Source organism: Cupressus sempervirens, chromosome 10 (assembly GCF_028749045.1).
Source record: "Cupressus sempervirens isolate cs-2001-9-10 chromosome 10, ASM2874904v1, whole genome shotgun sequence".
Taxonomy (NCBI): domain Eukaryota; kingdom Viridiplantae; phylum Streptophyta; class Pinopsida; order Cupressales; family Cupressaceae; genus Cupressus; species Cupressus sempervirens.
In genome coordinates this window covers 432,357,040-432,377,657 of record NC_143127.1, presented here as the reverse complement: position 1 = coordinate 432,377,657, position 20,618 = coordinate 432,357,040, and the positions used below count along the sequence as shown (strand labels likewise).

At 37.0% G+C, this 20,618-nt stretch overlaps 1 protein-coding gene across 1 annotated transcript; it reads left to right on the top strand.

Moving 5' to 3' along the window:
• Positions 1 to 8,736: 8,736 nt before the first annotated feature.
• LOC149534577 (uncharacterized) lies at positions 8,737 to 9,915 on the top strand. Its single transcript, XM_089806041.1, has one exon. The coding sequence runs from the start codon at positions 8,737 to 8,739 to the stop codon at positions 9,913 to 9,915; it is 1,179 nt and encodes a 392-aa protein (XP_089662167.1).
• The last annotated feature ends 10,703 nt before the right edge of the window (positions 9,916 to 20,618 follow it).

Genomic DNA, 20,618 nt, shown 5'->3' with positions numbered 1-20,618 from the left:
CCATATGAAGCATTCTAATATGTCCCTAGGTGTCCTGGGACCCCTAGGGACATATGTCATCATGTAATGTGTCGAAGTGGGTCATAAATCAACCTATGACCTCCTTTGACCCATAAGAATGATTCTAATATGTCCCTAGGGGTCCTAGGACCCCTAGGGACATATGTCATCATATAATGGGTCGAAGGGGGTCATAGGTCAACCTATGACTCCCTTTGACCATATGAATGAATCTAATATGTTCCTAGGGGTCCTAGGACACCTATGGACATATGTCATCATGTAATATGTCGAAGGGTGTCACAGGTTAACATATGACCCCCTTTGAGCCATAAGAATGATTCTAATATGTCCCTAGGGGTCCTAGGACCCTAGGGAGATATGTGATCATTTAATGGGTCAAAGGAGGTCATAGATCAATCTATGACCCCCTTTGACCCATATGAGGCATTCTAATATGTCCCTAGGGGTCCTAGGACCCCTATGGACATATGTCGTTACATAATGGGTTGAAGGGAGTCATAGGTCACCCTTTGACCCCTTTTAACCTATTAAAAGGATTCTAATATGTCCCTTGGTGTCTTAGGACCCCTAGGGACATACGCCATCATGTAATGGGTCGAAGGGGATCATAGGTCAACCTATGACCCCCTTTGACCCATAAGAACGATTCTAATATGTCCCTAGGGGTCCTATAACCCCTAGGGATATATGTCATCATTTAATGGGTCGAAGGGGGTCATAGGTCAACCTATGACCCTCTTTGACCCATAAGAACGATTCTAATATGTTTCTAGGGGTCCTAGGACACCTAGGGACATATGTCATCATTTAATGAGTCAAATGGGGTCATACGTCACTCTATAACCATCTTTCATCCATAAGAATGATTCCAATATGTCCCTAGGGGTCCTAGGACCCCTAGGGACATATATCATCATGTAATAGGTCGAAGGAGGTCATAGGTCAACCTTTGACCCCCTTTGACCCATAAGAATGATTCTAATATGTCCCTAGGGGTCTTAGGACCCCTAGGGATATATGTCGTCATTTAATGGGTCGAAGGGGGTCATAGGTCAACCTATGACACCCTTTGACCCGTATGAAGCATTCTAATATGTCCCTAGGTGTCCTAGGATCCCTAAGGACATATGTCATCATGTAATGGTTCAAAGGGGGTCATAGGTCACCCTATGACCCCCTTTGACCCATAAGAACAATTCTAATATGTCCCTAGGGGTCCTAGGAGCCCTAGGGACATATCTTGTCATTTAATGGGTAAACGGGGGTCATAGGTCATCATATGACCCCGTTTGACCCATATGAAGCATTTTAATATGTCCCTAAGCGTCTTAGGACCCCTAGGGACATATGTCATCATGTAATGTGTCGAAGGTGGTCATAGGTCAACCTAAGACTCCCTTTGACCCATATGAACGATTTTAATATGTCCCTAGGGGTCCTAAGACCCCTAAGAACATATGTCATCATTTAATGGGTCGAAGGGGGTCATACGTCAACCTATGACCCCCTTTGATACATATGAACGATTCTAATATGTCCCTACGGGTCCTAGGACCCCTAGGGACATATGTCATCATATAATGGGTCGAAGGGGGTCATAGGTCAACTTATGACCCCCTTAGACCCATATGAAATATTCTAACATGTCCCTAGGGGTCCTAGGACCCCTAGGGACTATGTCATCATGTAATGGGTCATGAACATATGTCATCATGTAATTGGTCAAAGGGGTTCATAGGTCAACCTATGACCCCCTTTGACTCATAAGAATGATTCTAATATGTCCCTAGGGCTCCTAGGACCCCAAGGGACATATGTTGTCATTTAATTGTTCAAAGGGGGTCATAGGTCAACCTATGACCCACTTTGACCCATATGAATGAATCTGATATGTTCCTAGGGGTCCTAGGACCCCTAGGGACATACGTCGTCATATAATATGTCGAAGGGGGTCAGAGGTTAACCTGTGACCCCCTTTGAGCCATAAAAATGATTCTAATATGTCCTTAGGGGTCCTAGGACCCCTAGGGAGATATGTCATCATTTGATGGGTTGAAGGGGGTCATATGTCAACCTATGACCCACTTTGACCCATATGAAGAATTCTAATATGTCCCTAGGGGTCCTAGGACCCCTATGGACATATGTCATCAGGTAATGGGTCGAAGGGGGTCATAGGTCACCCTATGACCCCCTTTGACCGATTAGAAGGATTCTAATATGTCCTTAGGGGTCTTAAGACCACTAGGGACATATGTAGTCATGTAATGGGTCGAAGGGGGTGATAGGTCAACCTATGACCCCCTTTGACCCATAAGAATGATTCTAATATGTCCTTAGGGGTCCTAGCACCCCTAGGGAAAAATGTCATCATTTAATGGGTTGAAGGGGGTCATAGGTCAACCTATGACCCCCGTTGATCCATAAGAACCGTTCTAATATGTCCCTAGGGGTCCTAGGACCGGTAGGGATATATGTTTTTATTTAATGGGTCAAAGGGGGTCATTGGTAAACCTATGACCCCCTTTGACCCATATGAACGATTCTAATATGTCCTGAGGGATCCTAGGACCCCTGGGGACATATGTCATCATGTAATGGGTCGAACGGGGTCATAGGTCAATCTATGACCCCCTTTAACCCATATGAATGATTGTAATATGTCCCTAGGGATCCTAGGACCCCTGGGGACATATGTCGTCATGTAATGGGTTGAAGATTCTAATATGTCCCTAGGGGTCTGAGGACCCCTAGAGATATATGTTGTCATTTAATGGGTCAAAGGGGGTCATAGGTCAACCTATGACCCCCTTTGACCCATATGAAACATTCTAATATGTCCCTAGGGGTCTTAGGACCCCTAGGGACATATGTCGTCATGTAATTGGTCAGAGGGGGTTATAGGTCAACCTATGACCCCCTTTGACCCATAAGAACGATTGTAATATGTCCCTAGGGGTCCTAGGACCCCTAGCTATATATGTCATCATTTAATGGGTCGAAGGGGGTCATAGGTTAACCTATGACACTGTTTGACTCATATGAAGCATTCTAATATGTCCCTAGGTGTCCTAGGACCCCTAGGGACATATGTTGTCATGTAATGTGTCGAAGAGGGTCATATATAAACCTATGACCCCCTTTGACCCATAAGAACGATTCTAATATGTCCCCAGGGGTTTTAGGACCCCTAGAGACATATGTCATCATCTAATGGGTCGAAGGGTGTCATAGGTCACCCTATGAGCCCCTTTGACCCATAAGAATGATTCTAATATGTCCTTAGGGGTCCTATGACCCCTAGAGACATATGTCATCATTTAATGGGTCAAAGAGGGTCATAGGTCAACCTATGAACCACTTTGACCCATATGAAGCATTCTAATATGTCCCTAGGTGTCGTAGGACCCCTAGGGACATATGTCATCATGTAATATGTCGAAGGGGGTCATAGTTCACCCTATGACCCCCTTCAAACCATATGAAAGACTCTAATATGTCCCTAGGGGTCTTAGGACCCTTAGGGACATATGTCATCGTGGAATGTGTCGAAGGGGGTCATATATCACCTTATGATCCCCTTCGACCCATATGAATGATTCTAATATGTCCCTAGGGGTCTTAGGACCCCTAAGGACATATGTCATCTTGGAATGTGTTGAAGGTGGTCATTGGTCACCCTATGACCCCCTTCGACCCATATGAATGATTCTAATATGTCCCTAAGGGTCCTAGGACCCTAGGGACAAATGTCGTCTTGTAATATGTCGAAAGGGTTCATAGGTCATCCTGTGACCCCCTACGACCCATATAAACTATTCTAATATGTCTCTAGGGGTCGTAGGATCCCTTAGGGACATATGTCATCATGGAATGTGTCGAAAGGGGTCATAGGTCATTCTGTGAGCCCTTTTGACCCATATAAATTACTCCACTAGAAATAATAGAGTAAAAATAATAATAATATAGTATAACAATCATATATATATATATATATATAGAAGGGGATTCTTTAGTTATTATTGATGCTTGTATCCATAGGTGCATCATTTCTTGGAAGCTAAAATATGTTCTTAACCAAATTTGGAGACTTCTCGATGAATGTTTGGATATTTTCATTTCGCAAATTTATCGAGAAGGGAATAAAGTTGCAGATTTTTTTATCAAATTTGGGTTGTGATGGGGTTACTTCCTCTACTTTTCATCCTTTACCTTTTATTGAGAAATACAAGGTTCTACAAAATCTTATTCAAGATGACTTGGAAGCCTCTATCCGCTCAGCATCTGAAGTTCATATTCCAGGTGCTGAGTAGATGCCGAGTCCAATAAGAAGGTAATTGATGCTGAGTAATGCAGATTAATATCAGATGTTGAGAAAGTCTTTAGGTGCCAAGCTGAGCAAGTTATATTCTAGTGCCAAGTAAGCTATCATCTGGCACTGAGTAAAGAAAAATTGTTTCAGGTGCCGAGTTGGTCAGTACACATAGTGGTTACCGAGTTCAACAAGAAGGTAATTGAAGTGGAGTAATGTTGATAAGTATCAAATGCTTACATTCAGGTGCCGAGTGAAGCAGAATTGCATTAGGTGTTAAATTGTCTGCTGATCTTGTTCTAGTTTGAATGTGATATATGTCGAGTGAAAAATAATAGGTGCAAAGAATATTTGATATCCTTTAGGTGTCAAGTTAAGGTGCCGAATTTAGCAAGATTGTTTCAGGTGCCGAGCAGAGTAGTTGGTTGCTGAGTTCAACAAGAAGGTAATTGAAGTAGAGTAATGCTGATAAGTATCAGATGCCTACATTCAAGTGCTAAGTGAAGCAGAATGGTATCAGGTGTCCAGTTTAGGTGCTGAGTTTAGAAGGATTGTTTCAGGTGCTGAGCAAAGTAGGTTTTTTAGATGCCGAGGCAAGGTCATAAGTATTAGGTGCCGAGTTGCCCTGGAATTAGAGTACAATTCAAAGATCATTAATGTCGTATGATTTTATCAGAAGCATTTATGATGACATGACATGCACAATATATTTTGAGTGTTTCAAATCTGATTATTCTCTGACAACATTTAATTTTTGTTTCTGTGATTTGATTTCCTCATGTGGCTAAATCTGAGTCATTAAAATGCATCATAATTAGTACTTTTTCTAGCTCTTTCAAGGACGTAATCTATGCAAGCATAGATGGCTTATATCATTTTGCACTGTGTAATTTATTGCTTGAGGAATGACATCTTCAATTGCACATATATGGAAGAGTTCAATTATGTGATCTGTGCTCATGTTTGTGTTACAAGATGAGTTGTGGGTGGGATATCACTTTGGCTTGTGATATGTGTCACAAACAACATTTTGTCATCATGCCAAAGATTTCTCATATATGCTTGCCATTGGCATTGGAGGAAACTATGTTACTGAGTATTATTTCAGATGAGGTGTTGGACCGAATGTTTTTAATTTATTCAGTCACAGTCCGAAGAGCTATTTGGCATATCATTGGTGAAGAGTTTCTATATCCTTTGACACTTCTATTTTTCTACCCATCTCAACTCATTTCAATTTTCCTTTCCAATGCTATGGATCTCCTGCAGTCTCCTAAAATGCTTCAAGCTTTGGCCCATAAGTGGGTTAGGCTATGATTGATTTGCAGAAGGAACCTAATGTGTCAAACTCTAGGGATATGAGTGTAGCTTCTATGTAGACGATTGAATAGAATTTTTGGAATTTAATTGATGAGGTTAACTCAGATTTGGATTGGATTCATGGCACTTCAAAGTTATGTTCTAGCTAGGGACCTATTCCTAGTGGGCTTGGGTCAATCGAAGGTGGATTTGTGTTTGATTCAAAAGATTTGTAAGATAAGTGTTAATTGCTAAGATAAGCTTGTCATGAAGATAGTGCTTGGAAAAGTCCAAAGAAATCAATGTCAAGGCACTCTTTGGTTCACTGTTGGGTGGTAGTTGATACACCCCTTGTCATTATTTACTTAAACTATATAAATCTATGTATATATTTGGGATGATGCTGGGTTTTCTTCACTGATTCTATCCCAGTTGACCTCGTCAAATCAAAAGTAATAAAATATTATAGTGGCTTGCCACTTTTTCCTTAAAAAAAAAGGCGGGGGAGATAATGTAGGAGGCAATATTCTAAGGGGGAGATATATTAAAGGAGGATAAATGCATATAGTAAGAAGATAAGGAGATAACAAGTTTAGAAGTTAGGAATAGGCTAGAAACAGGTCAAAGAACAAAGTAGGTCAGACACATTGGCACAATTTTCATGACATGACAAGGCATAAACAACTCAAGGGGAGTCATAAGGTATATTAATTGTTTACAATATTTTTTTTTGAAATTTTGTATGTAGGTTAAGAAAGTGAAGAATGTACACATAAGGATTAGATCATGAATGATCAGTTAAGTGTTTTTGACACTCATGTCAAAGGGGGAGATTGTTGATCAAATAAGTAAGATTGACAAATGAGTGTCAATACACTTAACCATTTTTCACCATATGTGCCAAGTCACAGATAGTGCTGAGTAACACAGGAAGTTAATAGATGCCGAGTAACATAGAAATTCTATAGGTGCCGAGTGACACAGTAATTCTATAGGAGATGAGTAACCAGGAAACACAGTAGATGCTGAGCAATCCAGAATAGATGGTGCCAAGAATTAGTATTACTTCATGTGCCGAGCAATGCAAGATCAGCATGAAAGTTTGTGCAATCACAAACCATGATGTGAAACGGTTATGCATGACTCATGATAGGATAAAAGGATAAGATCAAATCCTCCCAACCACCTATGCAATCCTCATGCAGCCAATTAGAAAATTAGAGACGGCATGCAGCCAATGGGTGAATTTCAAGGATTTGAGCGAGAACACTTGAATCAAGGATGCATAATGAACCACTAATCCTTATAAGGGAGTCTTGATGCCATTGAACAACAAAGAGTTGAAAGAAGAAGGAAAAGTAGAGCCTATTATTAAGGTCGTTGCAGAACATTTGGTGTCAAAGATTTAATGGAAAGGATAACACTTAAACATCCAGTTGATCAAAATAGAGTAGGAAACAAAATCAGCAGATCAGATCTAGAAGAGATTAGTGATAAAAGAGCAGATCAAGTACTTGAGATCAGCATCAGAGATTGCATTAGATCAGGTGTATTATTCTAATACTCTCTCACAATTGTATTAGAAATTTGGAAATTCTATTGAGTTAGGTGGGTTTAACAGCCTTATGTAAATCCTTTAACAGGGTGACACTTCATGTAAAGTGTTTGTAAATCCTTTCAATAGGTCAGATTTGACGGTGTGTAAAGCCTTTACCAGGGAAAACCATCAGAAGTGGTTGAAATCAATTGCTACAGTAATTTTGTGGGCATCATGCCCAGCCCAATTTTACCTTCTTATTTCTGGAGGATTTCTAAGTCACCAAAATCTCAAGTGTTATGTGGTGATGCATGTTTGCTTCTCATGATTGTTTAATGTTTATATGCATGCATGTTAATTCCAGTTATATTTTATTAAGAATTTAAAACAAGTGAAAAGGTCAGTACTTCTGATTCACCCCCCCTCCCCCCCCCCCCCTCTCAGAAGCACTCTTCCCATTAAGACATTCCAACAGATAAATTAAAGGGAATGTGAGAATTAGTAGGCTAGCCTTAAGAATTTCAAAATTAACCTAATGCTAAAATAATTTACTAGAAACATGAGTGGATCAATTAATTTAGATTAAGATTATATTTATTTGTTTACAAATTTAGTAGCCAATTTAAAAATAAATATCAAGTTAATTTAAGATTAAATAAATCCATCTCCTATCAGATTACTACAATACAATTTAATATTTAAAATAGTAGAATGTGAGAATTAGTTTTGGGACCTACATTTATAAATCAAATTTTTAAAATTAACTCTAATGCTAATAAGTCTATTCACTATTTAATCACAATAGAAGATCTTTAATTCAAATTTACTATGATAAATTGAATGGAATGTAAGAATTTGGTGGCCTACTTCATTTCTTAATTAAGGATTTCAAAATCAATCATAATGCTAATTTTTTTTAAATAAAAACATATTTGGACCAATTAATTATGACTTTTACTATAAATGTTAAATTTACTCAAATTTAAATAGAAAGTTAATTTAAGATTAAATATTTATACTCTTAAATATACATATTATTATAATTAAATTTAATATTTAATAACTATTAAATGTTTCAATTTTATTGTGATAAATTAAATGAAATGTGAGAATTAGTTGGCACATTTAGATGTTTACCAATTGATTGATATTTTTATTATATTTATTTATAAATTCAATCACAACATAAATTTAAATATTAAATTAATTTAAGATACAACATTCCATCTCCTATTACAAATTACTATAATAAACTTTAATACTCAATAAATGTGCAAAAGTCTCTTATTCAATTTTATTGTGATAAATTTAATGAAATGTAAAAATTAGTTGGTTATCCTAAAGAATTTATAAATTAGCTGTAGTGCTACTCATTTTTATTATATTTATTAATTTAGTTTTAATAAATTACTCACTACTTAAATTTAAATATTTTTTTCACAATCACATTTTTCATAAACCCTAATTCTAACATTTGTTGCCACAAGCACATACGACAGCGAGTGAAGTTTCCATGTAGAAGCTTGGATTACAAGCAGAATTGGTTCTGGATTAGAAGATGATAATGGCAGAGAAAGGGAAGCCATGTTCCAACATTGCCTATAAACTTGGAAATCGTGAGATTGGTAATAGGTTGAGATTCAGAAATGTTCATTCTGAGATAATGTTTCGCAATTTACAGTTGCGCAAAGAGCTTGATACAAATGATGCATCCAAGATTTTACAAATTGGTATAATTCAAGACATTATAGTTGTTTTGGCACAATCAGGTCTTTGTACTGCATTTGATAGAGACACAAATAAAATGCTTTGTCACTGGAATTTAAATCCTCATGATCAGTTTAAACAGCTTCTTTGTATCAAGATCAAGGAAAATAATTGTTTCATCACGGTGTCAGCTGCTTCCCCTGAATCCTCAATGAAATGCAGAAGAATCCCACTCAACCACATTAGAAATGGTGAACCGGATGATGTTGGTTTTGATTTGTTTGAGGGTGAAAACCTCACTTTTCCAGGTATTACAGGGCTTGATTTTGGCAATGCGAAAGTTGTTATTTTAGTCCAAGGTCATATTTACAAGGTATTTGATTTGAAGAATTGGACACTATTATACTCTATAGCTGATAAGGAAATTGACACTATAAGGCTCGGTTCTGGTACAATACTCTTAGTATCAAAAAGGAGTGCTTGTGGAAGCTTTCTTCCTTTGAAGATCTTATCCTTAGATGATGGCACTGTTTTGAAATCTTTTCATCAGACATTAGTACCCCATAAAAATGTTGATATGGTTACCTTCATTCATGACAAGATATTCCTGAAACAAGAGAATGAATGCATGCAAATAATTGATGTTCTGAGTGGAAAGACTATTGAATTGGGCAAACCATCGTTTAAGAAGCCTTCATCATATCTTTTATGCTACAAGACACGATTGTTCTTGACATTTCACAGTGAGATTGTTCTCGTATGGAATTTGCAAGGAGAGGTGGTTACATTTTATAAAGACCCCTTTGTCCGGAGTCCTGGTTGGCTTTTTCAGCTTGCTCGTGATGAAGAGCTTCTCATTTCTTATAACAAAGTCGATCAGCACTCAATAAATATTGTTGATATCTTCACTGGGAATTGCTCTGTTATAAGGCGGGGGAATGCTTTTGAAGATATTACTGCATTGGAATATGATGAGGAAAGAAATGAAATTTATGCAGGCAATTCAAGAGGGTTTGTACAAGTATGGTCAAATTAAATGTTAGTGATTGGAATCTCTTTTGTTTGAAAGCAGATGGCTTAAACATCACATTGTAGATTCCTAGATTAGAAGTGCTAGATTGTTGAAGTGCTAGATAGTTGAAACTGACTTATTTTTTCAAACTGAATAATATTTAAGAATTATCAGCGTGGCTAAATATTTGATTGTTAAAAAAAATTCTATGTTGAGAAACTACTTTAGAGATGAGGAAGATTGTTGGAAATGCTTTCTATAGTGCATTTAGGTTTGTTACTGTGATGTGAATTTTTTTTGGTTCTTCCTCTCCTCTTTGAATATTAATGGTTTATATTTATTAGTGTGATTTTAATGCTTCAGAACTGTACACAGCCACTTTAACTATTAGGGTTAGCATTAGGGTTATTTACTGAAAAAAATCACATTTTAGACTCCCAAGGACACACTGATACTATCCTCACAACCTTCATGAGATAATTATTCACCGCCATGATTCATTGCGTATCATGCCCAATAAATCAGTGTGTCCCCCTTGGTAAGATTTATTGAATCTATGTCTCCCTTAATGAGATTTAGGTTAAGTATATGATTTAGATGATTTAGAGGTTTCTGGCGAAGAGTTCCAGACTGTAGTTATTGCTGCCCCAGGTGAGGTAAATTGGTCCAATTAAAATAATGTTGCAAATATTATATTTTATATTAATTGATGATTGAGGGCTGCAGATATTTTTGTATAACATAGTTATACAATTAGATTATCAATCTTTACTAAATCAATTTCCAAATAATGATATCCCTACAAAACCTCATGTTTATAATGCTCTTCAACTTTGAAACAAATTATAAATAAAATCTCGTCAGGAAAAACAAATGAAAGGTGTCGATGTTGTTATTGACTTGTCGGTTTTCAATTGGCTCAAATGAGGGTAAACAGAGTTGGAAAACAGTCGTTTTAGGTTTTACAAATAAAGATAAGAGCTCTAGCCCTTTGAAGTACCAAATCAAACTAGCGAAGTCCTTTTTAAAAGGTGTACCTATGGAATCGTACAGCAAAACCGAATCAAAATAGAGAAGTCCTTTTAAAAGGTTTGTAGAGGAAAATGTTTTGGACTTAAATATTACATATCTTCATTTTTACATTAAAAATGTTAAATAATCAACGTTGACATTTTTTTTCAAACTTAAATTTTTTCTTCATAAATGATATTTAAGAGGGATCTCTTTCATGTTAAAAAATGCAACTTTAGAAATAGTAACTGGAGGATAAATCTTAATAAAATGTTGATTCTAAGTGATGGTTGTAGGAAGTTTTGATTACTAGTGACACTTCTCAATAGTGTTGTGCTATGGTAGAGCTAATAATGTACATTTTTGATGAATGAATAATGTGTATAAAAGAAATGAATTGTTCAAATAAAATTAAAATTTTATGTTTTTTTCTTATATGATCTTAAATTACTTTTAGTTTTTCTATTGAAGCAGGGAGATGCTTTTGTAAGAACCAATGTAATATAAGTCAATTGACAAATTGAGATGATTATGTGTCCCATTTTTGGAGAAGTTAATTATTTATAAAGTTATCAATTAAAATATATATTACAAGATAACTTTATATTTAATTAACTTAATAAAGTGATATATTTTATAAAGTCATTAAATAAAATAATCTTCTAGAGGTTGTTGGAAGAAGCAGAGAAAAAATTAAAAAGGAGGCCAACCTATCGAGAAAAAAAGAATAAATAGGCATTGAGGGCTCATTGCCTATCATCAAGATTTATTATTGATATTTGATTATGTGTGTTGTCAAGCCTAGGGTTTCTGCAAGTAGTCACAATTAGCTATTGAGAATGAAAACTCTCAATTGGTATGCAATTTTGAGGGTGTGAAAGATCACCTAAATTATTGTAGCTGTGAGAAGGATATTTTAGTCCTTTCACTTGTGCTTAATTGCTGGTTTGGAGTTTCAACTGGAGTTGCACTTTCATCATATCATATTCAGCATTCAGCCTCTAGCACTTGATCAATCTAGGTTCTTCATTTCAGTTTGTAGTTGTAACAAGTTCTTAGTTGGATTCAGACAGTTAGGGTTTGTCTGTAATGTACCATGTTGTAATGTTTCAGTGTTGAAAATTACATATCATATGTAAAAAAAATTTGGTGATCATTGAATGAATACCTTGGCACTATTTTACATCAGTTATTTAAGCAGAAAAATTTCTTAATTCAACAATATACTTTCAGTAGTGTATTAAATTTAGGGTTTTTTAGTGGGCTGTTGGTAAGGGTCACTACAGTGGTATCAAAGCGATTTCCTACTAGCCTGATAGGGTTTATGCAACCAATTTAGTTTACAAAAGAACCAACATAACTAAGAATATGGCTGAGAGACATTCTCAAAGCCCACCCAGAACTATGCATGATGATGAGACTTTACAACATCAAGAGAGGCTTCTACAGTCAATAGAGGCAAGTACACAGGTAATGATGGTTATGATGCAACATTTGATTGGGGAAAATAAGAGAAATAATCATAATAATGACCAAGATGATAGTAGCATAGCAGGATCACAATATAGGACACGGTTTGGAATAGCTGACAGACCCACGCATCCTACATTCAAGAAGAAACTCCAGCATGCACACCTGATGCTATGGTAACAGATATTGTAGATGAACTCAGACAAGCGAGGAATGAGTGGGATTTATTACCAGGATATGTACAAGATGGATAGATATTTGACAGGTACCTGAATTATAGAGCTACTAGGTAGAAGTAGGCCGATAAACATAGTGAGTTGCAATAGGTCACCAACAAGTTGGTATTACCCACATTTAATGGCAGTGGAAAAATGATTGCTTGTGCTTGGATTCATAAGGTGGATACTTTCCTATCTCTTAAGACTATGACAGAATTTGAAGCGCTCAAGTATGCCACTTTACACTTAGATGGGGCAACACATGATTGGTGGACACATGGCATGATCACATTGCAACACAATTAGGTAACCACTTATCAGGAGTTTGTGGATAGATTGATAGAAAGGTTTGTTAAAAATTATCTTGAAGTTTATTTTCGGGAGTTAGCCCAGTTGAGACAATTAGGAAGCTTAGAACAATTTATCAATGACTTCCAAAATCTTGCAGTGATGGTGCCTAACATTTTAGAATAGAGGCTAGTCATTTTATTCACAGAGGGATTAATTGAACCACTCAAGGGGTGGGTATAGGCTTTTGATCCTCCTACATTATAGGAAGCCATGAAGAAAGCCCGCAGTATGGAACTTGCAGCTCCAACAAACCAGTTTAGTTCAAATGGTTCTTAATCATTTAGAGATAACAAAGAGGAATTCAGCAAGGGTAAAGAGAAGGTTAGTGACTCAAAAGGCAAGCCAGCTACACCTTGGGATAAGGAACTACTTAATGACCTGCATAGGAAGAAGATATGCTTCTTTTGAAAAGGTCCCTATGAGTTTGGTCATGATTTCCCTATGAGGCCTAAGGGGAAGGCTAACCGGGTGATGTGGGTTTATTATGAAGGTTCAGATTCAAACATCTCAGAGCACCATGATGAAGATCCTAATGAGGCAGAGGGTGAACAAAAGGTAGATAGTGCTGACAAAAAAGAGGCTCTAGAGCTACATTTATAGGAGGCACATCTATCTAGTATTCAAAGAGAGGGATCTTTCAAATTTTGGGGAGTCTTGGTAGGACAGAAGGTTAGTACTCTGTTGGATACAAGTGCCACACATAATTTCATTGATGCACGATTTATGGAGAGGCATGGACTCATTACTGAGGAGTTTAAGGGACTGAGAGTCAAGGTAGCCTATGGATATACTCTTCGTTGTGATAGGATGGTGCGAGATCCACCTTTGCACCTGAACAACTATGAGTTTAAGGTGGACTATCATGTGGTCAACATGGGTGACATGGACATAGTACTTGGGATGCACTGACTACATTCTTTGAAGGAGGACACCCTGAGATTGGAGGATATGGAGATACGATTCGTGGTGGATGGCAGGACTCATGTGCTGAAGGCTATCCGTAATGGTGATGTCAGGACTATCTCATTTAGGCAGTTGGAGAGATTAGCCAGGCATAGTAATTTAGAGTGGGCAGAAATATGCACCTTGATGCCTACCCAGGAGGAGCAACATAAGACTGAATATCATCCAGATATTCCAAAATTGAGAATCAAGTATGAGAAGGTATTCAATGAGATTCCACCAGGCAGGCCACCAAATAGAGGTATTAAGCACATTATTGAGCTGGAGGAATGTGCTAAGCCTATCATGATCACACCATATCGGCACCCAAAATGACTCAAAGATGAGATCAAGAGGACCATCAAGGAGTTGCTAGCAATGGGACACAGCCGACCAAGTAAGTCACCTTTTGCATCTTCTATTGTTTTGGTAAAAAAGAAGGATGGTACTCTATAGATGTGTATTGATTATAGGGTGTTGAATAAGAGAACTATAAATAATAGGTATCTCATCCCACGCATCGATGAGCTGATCATGTTGCTTGTTTTTTCACAAATATTAATTTGAGATTGGGCTATCACCAAATCAGAGTTCAAGAGCAGGATATTGAAAAAACTACTTTCAAATGTCATTGTGGGCATTTCGAGTTTGTAGTCATGCCTTTTGGTTTGACTAATGCACCTGCCACTTTTCAGTCCACTATGAACAAGGTCTTCCACCATCAGTTGAGGAAATTTGTGCTAGTGTTCTTTGATGATATTTTGATCTATAGTAGGACATGGTAGGAACATTTAGAGCACTTGGAGACAATATTGAGGATTTTACAGAGGGAGTCCTTATATGCCAAGGAGTCCAAATGTGATTTGGGGATGATAGAAATGTTGTATCTTGGACACATCATTAGTGCAGAAGGAGTGTGAATGGATCCTAAAAAGATCCGCGCTATTCTTGATTGACCACCACTTGAGAACCTTACACAGTTAAGGGGGTTCCTTGGTCTATGTGGATTCTATCACAGGTTTGTCAGTAGCTACTCATGACATGCAGAACCCATGACAAATTTTCTAAAGAAAGGGGGATTTGTGTGGACTCGGGAGGCACAAGACTATTTTATGTGGTTCAACGAAATAATGATTACATGCCTAGCATTAGCATTGTCTGATTTCACGAAGCCATTTAAGCTTCAATGTGATGCTTTTGGAGAGTGAGTTGGTGTTGTACTCATGCAGGACAAACATCCTATAGCTTATGAGAGTAGGAAACTCAGAGGGCCTGAGAGATCATTCAACATATATGATAAGGAGATGTTGGCCATCATGCATGCCTTGGCCAAATTCAGACAATATCTTGTGGGCAGCAAATTTTGTATTAAAACTGATCATAATAGTTTGAGGCACTTTTTAGGATAGCGGGACATGAATGATCATCAACAAAAGTGAGTAAGCTACAGGCAGATACTTTATCCCGTAGGCCACACCTCACTTCTATGATTCAGATATCAGAGGATTGGTGACACTTGATTGTAGCAGAATATGCCAAAGACATGTGGGCCTTTGCTATAGTGGAGGGAACAATAATTGACACTAGATACACTCTCATAGATGATTTGATCATTTACAAGAATAGGATTTTCTTAGTCCTAGGATCAAAAGTGAAGCAATTGATTTTGAGAGCATTCCATAATTCACCTACAATAGACCATCCTGGGTATTTCAAGACTTACAGGTTAGTATGAGAACGGTTCACTTAGAAGGGACTTAAGGATGATGTTTTGCAGTATGTGTGTGAGTGTCATGTTTGACAATAGAACAAAAAAGAGCACACTTATCAAGCAAGGCTCCTATAGCCACTTCCTATTCCTAACAAGAAGTGGGAGTGCTTCTCTATGGATTTTATTACACGTTTTCCTAGGGCCCAGGGGCGTGACTGTATCTATGTGGTGGTGGATAGGTTGACAAATTATGCTCACTTCTTCCCTATCACTATTACATACTCAACAGCTCAGGTGGAAAAGGTCTTCTTCAGGGAAGTTTTCAAATTACATGGTTTGCCTCAGAGCATTATGTGTGACAGGGACAGCCACTTCATGAGTCACTTTTGGCAGGAGGTATTTCGGTTGTGTGGTACTAAGCTTACACCAAGCACTAGTTATCACCCATAGATTGATGGTCAAAAAAAGATTGTAAACAAATGGGTGGAAGGTTATTTGAGGAATTGTGTGGTAGATCAATAGTGAGCTTGGGTCTAATGGATATATCTCTGTGAGTATTGTTATAATACTACATACCGTATGACTATGCATATGACACCCTTCAAGGCACTTTACAACTATGAGGGACCTAGTTTCTTAAATTTTTTTGTTGGGAGACAGTCGGGTACCCCGTGCAAGTGAACTATTATAGGAAAGTAAGGATATAGTTGCTACTCTCAGAGACAACATTACTAGAGCTCAGAACCAGCAAAAGCAGTATGCAAACAAGAAGAGGATTGAGCATAGCTTTGAGGTAAATGATATGGTTTACCTCATATTGCAGCCATATAAGCAGTCCACTCTCAAAAAGAGTGGTGTAGAGAAACTCAAGCCACACTATTATGGACCATTTAGGATCGTCAGGTGAGTTGGTGAGGTGGCTTATGAGTTGGAGCTTCCTATGAATAGTAGAGTGCATAATGTGTTTCATGTATCACACCTCAAAAAAGTGTTGGGTCAGAATGTGATGCCTTCTACAGTATTACCTCCCTTGGATGATGAGGGAAAATTGATCTTAGTGCCAGAATCCATTCTGGATAGTAGAGAGAAGCAACTTGGCAGGAGAGTAATCAGGGAGTATCTAGTTAAGTGGAAAGATTTACCTATTGAAGATGCTAATTGGGAGGGAGAAGTGATTTTGCAGCATCCAGCATTAAGATTTCTTGAGGCCAAGCAATTTTAGGGGGGGCGGACCTGCAATGTCCCCGTTTTAGAGGAATTAATTATTTATAAAGTTATCGATAAAAAAAATATTACAAGGTAACTTTATATTTAATTAAGTGTTATATCTTATAAAGTCATTAAATAAAATAATGTTCTAGATGTTGCTGGAAGGAGCAGAGAAATAATTTAAAAAGAGGTTGACCTATTGGGGAAAAAAGAATAAATAAGCATTGAGAGCTCATTGCCTACCATCGAGATTTATTATTGCTTTTTGTTGATGTGCATTGTGGAGCCTAGGGTTTCTGCAAGTAGTCACAATTGGCCATTGAGAATGAAAACTCTCAATTGGTACACAATTTTGAGGGCATGAAAGATCACCTAAATTATTGCAGCTGTGGGAAGGATATTTCAGTCTTTCACTTGTGCTTAATTACTAGTTTGGAGTTTCAAGTGGAGTTGCACTTTCACCATATCATCTTCAGCAGTCAGTCTCCAGTATCTGATCAATCTAGGTTCTTCATTTTAGTTTGTAGTTGTAATAAGTTCTCAATTGTATACATCCAATTGGGGTTGTCTGTAATGTGTCGTGTCATAATGTTTCAACGCATAAAATTGTCATATCATTTGTAAAAAAATTTGGTTTTCATTGAATGAATACATTAGCACTATTATTTCCTTACTTCAGCAATATACTTTAGCAGTGTATTAAATTTAGGGTTTTGTTTAGTGGCCTATTGGAAAGGGTCATTACATAGAGGCCATTTCACAAAACTAGGGTTTCAAAAAATAAGATTGTATAACTCGGCTCATGAAGAATACATTTTAAATTGATGAAACAAAGCTTTATCTCTGTTGGAATCTATGTAATAGCTTCAATCTCTGCTCGCCAATCACTTCCTTTCTCTACTCACTCTTTCTCTATGTTTGTAATGATGAGAAATGGGCATAAATTTTCCTTATAATAGTTCAAAACATTGCATTTAATGCATGGTGCATGTACAGCTATAAACTTGGCTTCTACACAATTTCTTCTTTACTTGGAATCCATTGATTTTCCATCACTCAACATCCACTAGAGTTACCCTTACTTGGCTTCAATAGCAGTCTCTTTTTACTCAAAAACCATTACTAACTTGGCTTCAACTAAATTTGGCTAATAACTCGGCACACACTGAAATTCTACTCGACAGTTGAAGTGAACTTCTCACACACGGCAATAAGATGAAAAACTTAAAGATTTGACCTTTTTTTTTTTTGTTAACTTGCATCCTTATTCATGCTAATTTACCTTTTTCAGCACTAACTTACCTTGGAACTGATGTAAGATGAAGCACTTTGAAAATCAGTCCCACATACCTCATTTTGCTTAGTTTGATGAAGTGTGACCACTTGACCTTTCAAGGGAAGTGATCCCTTCATTTGATGTGTTGCATCCATATTTCTTCTTCCATGTCTTGTTCATCTCTCCTCTAATGTGCTCAACATCTACTTTGCCTTTCCCTTTTTTGAACTTTGAGTTAGGTACCTTTGACTTTATTGGGCAGTGCTCGCTGATATGACTAGTCTTCAAACAACTAAAGCATGTCGTTTGACTCAACCATCTATTATAGCTTCCACTAAAATGTGTTCTTATGCAATTTTTAGGGATGTGTCCATACTCTTGACAATAATGACAGCTATGTCTTGTATTGTAATCCCAATTATAGGTATTTTCATGTCTTCTTCTATTGTTTGATGACCATGTGGACTTGGATCTGCATTCAAAGGCTTTGTGCCCAAAATTCTAACAATTGTAGTAGCATCCTTCAAATCTTGATGTATGCATGGTCCTTTTTCTACATTCATGTGCCTGATGGTCTTATTTTTTACACTTGTAATGATGTGTCATATTCTTTGTCTTGGCATTCTAACTAGCATTCTTGCTCCTACAAACATTAGCTATGTGTCCTTTCTTTTGACAATGATGACAAGTAGGTTTAGAGTTCTTCACTTTATTATTTCTTTCTTCAGTAGCTTTAGATGATTATCCTTCTTCAGTGCTTGTGTAGCCCAATCCTGATGTGTCTTTACTAGATCTAGGAAATTTCAATAATTTCTCAAAGCACTTAATGGCTTCATTTGGCTTGTTGAAGCTTTTAGAAAACTCTTTTTCTCTTTTTAGGTCATTCTGTAATTGCTCATTCTACAAATTTAATGTGGTTATCTCAATGTCCTTGATGACAAGCATTCATCATTTGGCTTAGGGTGTCCAACTGCATGTTTGAGATCCTAGACAATTCTACTGATTTTTCTTTCAATCTATTTGATAAGATTCTTCTTTCTTCTTCAATCATGGCCTTTTCCTCTACATATTTCTTCTTCCTTTTTAGTCACCTCACATAGCATTATAGCTTGTGATTCTTGCTCCAACTTGAGATTTCTAATTTCCTCAACTTGTGCTATGTTCTTATCCATGAGATTAGCAATTGCTACATCAAATTCACAAGAGTTCCCATCTACAAATAGCTTTGTGGTGTCAATCTCTTTGTATTGAGTGTCATTTTTTACTATAGCAATTTATTTCCTTCTCTTTAGTGAACTTCTCAAGTCATCTCTGGCTTCATCCAGTTGTTGCAGTAAGAGATGTATCTCAATCTCCTGATTCTCAATGATCCTTCCCAACTTGTAAACCTCTATCTCAAGATCTTTTCTCGAAGATGTAATACTTATCCTAGTGAGAACTTAGCTCCAATACCAATTTTTGGAAATACAAATAGAAAAATGTATACTTTTGAGAGGGAGGGGTGAATTAGAAATATTATTCTCTAACCAATATAACTTTTAACTTTAAAACATTGCATGAAAAAACATATAGAAATAACATGTAAAGCAAATACATCCACATAAATACTTGACACAAGATTTGATAACCCAGAAACCCTCCAATGAGAAGGTAAAACTGGGGTGGGGATGACACCCACAATTCTTCACTACTGTAACAATAAAGTTCACCTATTAAGGTTACATATTTTGACCATTCTCGTGATTTTCCCTATTAAAGGCTTAAAAACGATTGTTAGATCCTACCCTATTAAAGGATTTTGACACCCTGTTAAAAGTGTTCCTACAGGTTAAAGGACATTAGAACACTCACTTGGAATGTCACCCTATTAAAGGATTTCTCAATGACTGTTAAATCAACCTTAATACAAAAGATTTCATTCTATTGATACTGTTGTTAGAAAATATAGTAGAATGTTTGATCTAACTCACTTACAATCTAATATTTCTGATTTTAAATCCCAATTCACTTCATCTCGATCCTCTCTAATCTAATATGAAATTGTTGTATCCTTGATCCTCTATTCTACTGACCGATTCTGCAATTCTATCCTTCTTCTAAGTCACTTGATCATATGTTGATCAATTCGCCCCTTTTACTACTATCATCACCTCCTCACATGCATTCTCTAATAATCTCTAGAGGCAAGGTACCCCTAATAGCCAAAACTACCTCAAAGGTAACACATGCTACTCAAGAAGATAAATAATCCAAAAGTAAGAACACTCAATCCAATACTGACACCACATAACCAAACATCATACACAAACCAAGTATAAACCAAATACCAAGATCATAAGATAAAGTCAACAAAAGACAATCACCTCAAGTCAAAAGCCACATGTCAAAAGTACATCATCCATGAATCACCAATCATCATTAATGAAAGTAAATAACCATAATAAACACATCCAACAATAGCTACACCACCAACAATAAGTACACCACCAGAGATACACAAAATCTACAGAGGAGACTCGGGCTACATACTAGGGAGTGT

Bases quoted from the DNA above. Each gene is read 5' to 3' on its own strand.
- LOC149534577 (XM_089806041.1), top strand. From the start codon at position 8,737: ATGGCAGAGAAAGGGAAGCCATGTTCCAACATTGCCTATAAACTTGGA.